Raw genomic sequence first — 7,816 nt, 5'->3', positions numbered from 1 at the left:
CGCCCCCTGCAGCCTGTGTGTGTATAGGAGAGATACAGCAGCTCCAGGGTGCAGCCATGTCAGGTACTTGTGTAGCTGATGTCTGTGTCTCTCACCTGTATATTAGGAGGATGCAGCATGTCAGCAGATGCAGCACATACACTAGCAATGCTTTACTATACATTATACACAGACATGAGCAGGGGGAGGGGGAACAGGGGTGACATCACTGCTTCTGACCATGTGACCAGCCTCATTTACATAATAAAGAATACATGATTTTATAATGATAAATTTATGAAACTAGATAAAGGCTGGGATGGGATCCCTGTGAGCTGCTCCAACAGGTAGTGGGGACAGGACTAGTGACACAGACCTGATGACAGGTGTCCTTTAAATACCCGTGCAAGCAGTTTTCACTAGAAAGAAGGTGCCAAGTCCGACAGAAAACTGGCGCAAAGGCCTTAGTAAATGTGCCCAGAAAGGGGTGTTCCAGTACTTATTCACACCGTGCACCACACTTATGTTGTAAACTGAATGCAGCTGAAAAAAAACTGGTGCACTCAGTTCATGCACTTTGGGTGCGCCAGATTCATGAAGACCATGCTCCGGACATCAATTATCCTGCACATTCTGCTCGATACTGAGGCAACCTGACTATTAATAAATGTGGGCCACTCTTTTTTTAGTCCAAACTTGCACAAAAAATGGTGCAAAAATGGGCCATTATGGGGAAAACGTAATCAAAAGCCGCAAAAAACGACACCACCCAAAGCTCCGTACACCAAAGTATAAAAAAGTTATTAGCACCAGAAGATGGCAAAATCCCCCAAAATTTTTTTGTACAGGAGCAATTTTTGTAAATGTAAGAAAACATTATAAAACCTATACAAATCGTACCGACCCAAAGAATAAAGTAGACATGTCATTTGGGGCATATAGTGAAAGCCGTAAAATCCAAGCCCACAAGAATACGGCACAAATGCTTTTTTTTTACCAATTTCACTGCATTTGGAATTTTTTCCTGCTTCCCAGTACACGGCATGGAATATTAAATACCAACATTTTGAAGTGTAATAAGTGAAATAAGCCATCACACAGCTCTGTACATGGAAAAATAAAAAAGTTATAGATTTTTGAAGGTGGGGAGTGAAAAATTTAAACGAAAAAGGGCGGGAAGGGGTTAAAGAAAACCAGCACCAGGAATAAGGAGAAGGCAGCTATAGGTAAGTTTCTGTACTTTAAACATTACTGAATAATAGCGGTAGATTTCCTTTAAAGCCATCATGGCTACTTGAAATGTTGTGTCATGAAGAAGACATATACACATGGTGTTCCAGAAGTGTATTTTATTAGGATTATTAGAACACAAAATAATATACAATTGATCTCTGACAATTATCTCCACAAATAGATCTGCCTCTTCATACATCTTATTTACATTGCATACCACGCTGTGTTTCTTAGTGCATTGCTCAGTGATTTCACTAGGGCAGGAACAGTGTAATAAAGGGTAATAAACAGTTAGAAAACTGTCAATGAATCTCCACCGGTTACTGAACTGGTTAATAGTGCATTTGGGAAGGTCTCAGTAGTTAGCTGATATATGGCTGTAGGAGGAAAGGCTGCCTTCCCCTTTTCTTATACCTAATAGTGCTCACATGAGCTTGGAAATGTATCCAAAACATTTATCATAATAGGTACATTTTTTGAAGATTACATTTATTTTACATAGTTAAAGGGGATGGAGTTGTAGTATTCCAATACAGAGCCCTTATCCCTGCTTCCCCTACCACAGTCATAGAAATATAAAATCTGCCTACAGCCACCCCTATTTCTTCATATTTTTATTGAGATCAGTATGAGCTATAATCATCTTTATTCAGTGATTCCTAAGACATATAATTGTTCGAAAAGTTTATCAAATGTAGATGATCTTGTTTTCTCCTTTAAAGCAAACCTGTAACTTTTAGCTGGAAACAGGTTCCAATAGCCTATGTTATGTTGATGCCTCTGTCAGCATTCTGACTAATTTCAGTACTTTATATACGTTTAATGTACATTACCTGGCTCCCTGTAAGCAGCATTTGGTGATTCCCTGGGGAGGGGGTAGCTGCAGTCAGTGTGTGCCTGTGTCTCTTCATGCATTCTTCCTCTCCTCCTCACCACCCTGCACATGACAGGACGTGGGGAGGGGTGAGGGAGTTAGATGAGTGTGGAATAGCGGAGACTGTCACAGGCACACACAGCTGCTCCCTTCCAAGGGACTCACCACATGCTGCTGGCAGGGAGCCAGGTAATGTAAAGTAAACTTATATAATGTACTAAAATGATTCAGAATGCTGACTAAAGCTATTTTTATATCAGTATAGCATAGGCCAGTGGTGGCGAACCTATGGCACGGGTGCCAGAGGTGGCACTCGGAGCCCTCTCTATGGGCACCTGCGCCATCACCCTAGAGCAGAGTTCGCCAGACAGGACTCACGGACTCCTGCAGTCCCAGGCAGCCCTGGACCTTAGAAGGATACATTGATGATCTAAACTTCTTCTCCTTCCTTCTACTGTATTGGTGTCCTCAGGTGCCTATACAATTTAAACATGTGACAGAGCATGGAGTAATAAGTTACTGCTTAAATTGTCGTATCGGCACTTTGCGAAAAATACGTGGGTTTTGGTTGTTGTTTGGGCACTCGGTGTCTAAAAGGTTTGCCATCACTGGCATAGGCTATTGGAAAATGACAGCTAAAAATGACTTTCCTGGTGACAGGTTCCCTTTCATTTCTATATTTTCACAGACAAGCCCCATACCATTGCATTACAAAATAATTTAGTTGCTAAATATGTAGGGCTTTATGTTGTTTCACTGAAGCCTGGCAGGTACAAATGCTACGTATGAACTGTGTCTTCTAGGTCTTGTATATAGCAGTGTGTGTAATATGAATGTCATACTACAGAAAGAAAACACATTTCACCATCTCCACTGCCCAACTCACCATACAACTATCAGACTTGTATTCCACGTTACTGTCACACGCCGCTCCACACATATCATTTTATACTATAATACAAATCATACATATCATCTGCCCTCTGCTGTAGATAAATATATCCCTGTACACATCTGACACTACATACACTGTGATAATTATAAAATAAATAAATAGGTTTTATGCTTTTTATTATGCAAATATAAAATAAACTTTCTATTTATAGTAGAGAAAGCCAATGCAAACTATATTCATTCCTCTAAAGCAAATTTCTCATTTTTTAGATGAACTGCTATGTATTGCAGGCAGCTACTTTATAACTGCTTTATCTCTCAGCCTTAAGTAATGATCCAGCTGAGCTGCACGATCTAATATGTCCCCAGAATACATGAAGAAATGATTCCATTACAGCAATGACAGTCTAATTATAAACTCCCAAAATAAGATTATAAGGTAAGTTACACATAGATTCTGAGGTGAGATCCTGTATATCCTTTTACATTTGGATTATCTTGAATGATAGCAGCTCAGGTAGGCAGTGTGTAGGTAAAAAGTCCACTTTAAGAGGGAATCTGTCCCCTTCAAATTAGGGTATCTAAAGAAATGTAATAATATGGGAAAATATATACTTAAACAGGGATCACCTAGGTCCTAGGGTGACATAAAAGAGGTGCCCATTATAAACCCATCTTGAGTTACTATACCAAGATCAGACACCTACATTTTGCTCTTGGCTGTTCTTGAATTACAAATGACATATGCTATATTATTGCCCCAAATCATAAACTCTTAAGATGACCTTAATTTTTAGTGCACATCCCTATAAGTATTTCCTTAATAAGATCTCTACTAATGTATGTGCATGTCCTAGAATCTAGATGTATAAATATAAAAACAATGTAATATATACATAATTCCATCCTGCTATATATATAAAATACCTTAAAGGTATCGCAAAGATAAAATCCCAAATTCTTCCCAAAGGTTTGGCTCCTTTTTGGCAACAATGGAAGATATTTAGTATTTACTGGCATAGTACAATGACATCTCCATATATGTTACAATATACAATCCTCCCTACTATCCCCAGATCCTTTAGCATTTCACAATTTCTTTTAATGTTGACAGTGCATACTACCATATTAGTGTAAGAGTCAATTGACAAACTAACAGCCCCATAATATGTTAGTTAACCCCATTTACCTGTATATTATTAGTTATTATGGAAGTTGTGTATGTCAGTAAAAAGCATTGCTCATACTTATAGCTCTGGCCCACTCAAAACCATCTACACATAGAATGAATCTATATAAATCGCAGGGCTTCTGTGTACATACATGACATTACTTATCCTGTGCTGATCCTTAATTACACCATACGGCACACCATACCGGGCATGGTGCGCCAAAGCTCCTTTGGCTGTAAAGAATAAAAAGTGTTTAAACCGCGATACATGGGTTTAGGACACTAATGAAAGTAAGCTCCGGCACCAGCTCACCCTGAGCTGGTACTTGGTATATGCATCTTACACCTACCACGTCAAGTGGTAGGTTTCCTTTAAGACTCAGGGTGAGTCCAGGATAGGTGTGACTCCACTAGCAGAACAGTGCTTGCAGCTATGGAGTATAATATATGTTACTCATGATAAATCCAAAATGAGTAATAAAATAGCTAAACTGTACATATTGACTCAGCTTCATCTGTAGATTCATTTTATATGTATAAGGAAAATGTCAGTGACATTTTGACCAATAAGCTAATAGCACCTTTGGGTAGGTTATGAAATATATGTTTTGAGTATAGCCTTTTTTATGTAAAAAAATATGCCAACATGCCGAATAAAATCAGTGCTTGCCTAAAAATAGTCACCTAAATTGCCCCTATCTTGGGCTCTATTGAAATATGATTCTAAAGATCATACTTTTGTGTGCTAAAGGGCTGGAATTAAAAATGCAAAACTATGTTTCATTACCAGCTATGTCTTTTTAACAGTCCTTTTGTACATGCAAACCTTAAAGGGGTGGTCCACTTTCAGTAAATAATTGATATTATTTGTGTAATGAAAAGTTAGACAATTTTTCAATATACAGTATCAATTCCTCATGGTTGCCTAGAGCTCTGCTTGCTATACTTTCATAGAAAGCTTCTCTATTCACTTCCAGTGGATAGAATCTGTCTATGCTTATGTGATGGAGTCATTATCATCACTGAGAGTAATAGAAGTTGTGTGATACTAACAGCTCACGCACCTGCATGTCATCATGGACAGATTCTTACCATTGGAAGTAACTAGAGAAGCTTTCTATAGAAGTATAACAAGCAGAGATCTAAAAAACTATGAGGAATTGATACAGAAAGTATATTGAAAAATTGTATAATTTTTCTTTTAACAAACTATCAATTATTTGCTGAAAGTGGACAACCCCTTTAAGATCCTGGCTGACTCTGTAAAACTGAAATTATCTTTAAAACAACATGAGAAGCATCTAGGTTCTAGGTGCTACAGAGCCCAAGATAGGGGCATCTGAAATGGCCCTTTCCTTCCAGTCTGAAGGTGTGGATGAGAATTTACTCTGTGAAGAAGTGGACACTGGCATGTTGACATTGCGCTGGAAAGAGAGCTGCCCTTATATCAGGTAAATATCCCCCTACAAAATTGTCAGTAGAAAACTAGACACCCCATTTAAGTAGTCAGCAACCTTTAAAAATAAGATTTGTTATCAAAGTCAATGTTATATATATGATGCATCCGTCTGTGGCAGTGTTTGACAAGTAAAGGCTCAGCAAAAACTATAGATCATGCAAGTGCTGAGAGCTACCTATGATAATTCACTATTCCTTCCATCTATGGAGCTCTACATAGCCATGGTCCTCAAAACTGGAAAAATAGCTGGCCTCCTGCCACCATTGTCTATATAGAGAAGGTTAGGGAGAACTGGAACCTTGATTACTTCCAAAGTTAGTCATCTTTGTGATACAGCAATGCAAGAAGAGTCCTTCCACATGTTTCTGCCCTCTCCTCTCTATGCATGCCTCAGGTATTGCTAGCTGATCTGCAGGAGGCATCTAGATTGGTTTTAAGATCACTAATATAAAATACGAGCTATAATCATACAAAGAACAAGCATTAACAATTTTGTTTCAGACCTATAGGCACAAAATGACGTTCTCTTCCTATGCACCTCGGCTGCCTATTTTTTTCATCATTATAAAAGAAGCAGGTTTAGTAGTTATTGCTGGAGATCAAGTTCAATGCACCCAAGATTCCATGTGAAATGGCCGTACGTTAAAAAAGTCTTTAGTCGTTGTCTACAAAAAATGCAACTTTGCTGATATCCAACTCGGGAAGGATCAGCAGGAAGTAGCAGAGGAGCCACAGAAGGATGAGCAGGTAGAAGGTATCTGGAGACTGGTCACTGGAGAATGGGAGCCTAGAGGTCGCAGCAATTCTTCCTGGAGCAGTGTCTTCAAAGGTCCCTGGTGTTCTATAGGGAAGATGAGGTAATGATTTATTTATACAAAGCTTTATCCATCTATAAGCACAGTTTATATAAAAATGAAAGAACGTTCCATATTTAAGGCATTACTAACTAATAGTTACGTCTTGTATTATACTTCAGTACAGTACTTACTATTACATATATTGGAGTAGTCACTATCTACATACATTACTTATCCTACTCCTACAGAATTGTACTGTGATTTCACCAGCAGCATAGTGCTGCCTCTGAATACAAAAAAAAACCCCAGGTCAGTGCAACATCCCCCATGGGGGGGCCTAGCCTTTCTTCTGTGGTTTTAGACTGCCGGGACCCAGAATACTGGAGTGTCTGGCTTATACGGCTTGGTGCACGCTGTGGTCACGGTGTCAGGCAGCGGCCTGAGACTGCGCTGTACACAACAACTACCTGCCCTATGCATTGGCAGGGTTGTTGCATCAGGATAGCTAATGTCATGTATGTAGACAATGAGGCACATGTATCATAAGTCTGGCTTTGTCCATCCCTTATTTTTTTCTGCTGGTCAGATCTATTTTTCCCTGTTGATACATATACATATGTAGGCCCAGAGGTCGCATTAACTCCTCACCAAGCGTCATAGATGCATGATGAGGCACCATTACTCCCCAGATTAATTGCCATGCGCAAAAGTACGCTTGGCAATTATGCCCTGTGAAGTGCTTGATAAGCAGTCCGACACACGCTGCGGTGTGGGATCGCACATGCGGGCACTGCTCAGCACATGATGCAGTGTTCACAAGACCAATAACAAAGCTCCTTTCACGTTGCAAGTATTAAGCAGCATGTATTGGCTGTAAAGTAGCACCGGTAGATTGGTCGGGTCGGTGTATCTTCTTGCAGCATAGTGTCGCGGATGGATTAGTCTTGCCATGGGAGACCCGGCGGGTGCTGGGGGGGATCCCCAATACTTCCTTCCAGTAAGTGTAAACACCGGGTGTATGAGGGAGAGGGTGATGGGGTCAGGCAGGGGGTAATCCTCAAAGGGTCCAAAGATCAGTGTGTGGTGTCTGGTCCGGACATTACTGACAACACCTGTCATCAGCCTGAGTCTGACATACACAGCCCTGTGACCGGACACTGCCACAGGGGGCTATAATGTGTACAGGCCCGAGCTGGGTCCAAAGGTCCTGTGTGTATATTACTAGTACACTGGAGTCTGCACTTGTTTCATCAGTTTGTGCGGCTGCCAAACTTCAGCCACACCTGCTCCTTTGCTCCACAGTTTGGCAGAACCAGGTAAAAAAAAGCCATTTGCCAGCTCCCATCCTGCTACTATCACATGGCCCTGTAATGTCTTCCAGCCCAACCAAACCTGCTTTCGTTCCTCCC

At 40.4% G+C, this 7,816-nt stretch overlaps 1 protein-coding gene across 3 annotated transcripts in view; it reads right to left on the bottom strand.

Annotated features, from left to right (window-relative positions):
• Positions 1–1,313: 1,313 nt before the first annotated feature.
• The window catches only part of CLMN (calmin), an 86,838-nt gene continuing 80,335 nt past the window's right edge, over positions 1,314–7,816 (bottom strand). For all 3 annotated transcript variants that reach the window (XM_072116261.1, XM_072116263.1, XM_072116262.1), the window contains exon 13: positions 1,314–6,451. In XM_072116261.1, the coding sequence (XP_071972362.1) occupies positions 6,265–6,451 (187 nt within the window). In that variant the 3' untranslated portion in view covers positions 1,314–6,264. The remainder of the gene's footprint in view (positions 6,452–7,816) is intronic.

Source organism: Engystomops pustulosus, chromosome 7 (genome assembly GCF_040894005.1).
Source record: "Engystomops pustulosus chromosome 7, aEngPut4.maternal, whole genome shotgun sequence".
NCBI classification, from domain to species: domain Eukaryota; kingdom Metazoa; phylum Chordata; class Amphibia; order Anura; family Leptodactylidae; genus Engystomops; species Engystomops pustulosus.
The sequence above is the reverse complement of the archived record's forward strand: the minus strand, read 5'-3'. Positions and strand labels throughout refer to the sequence as shown.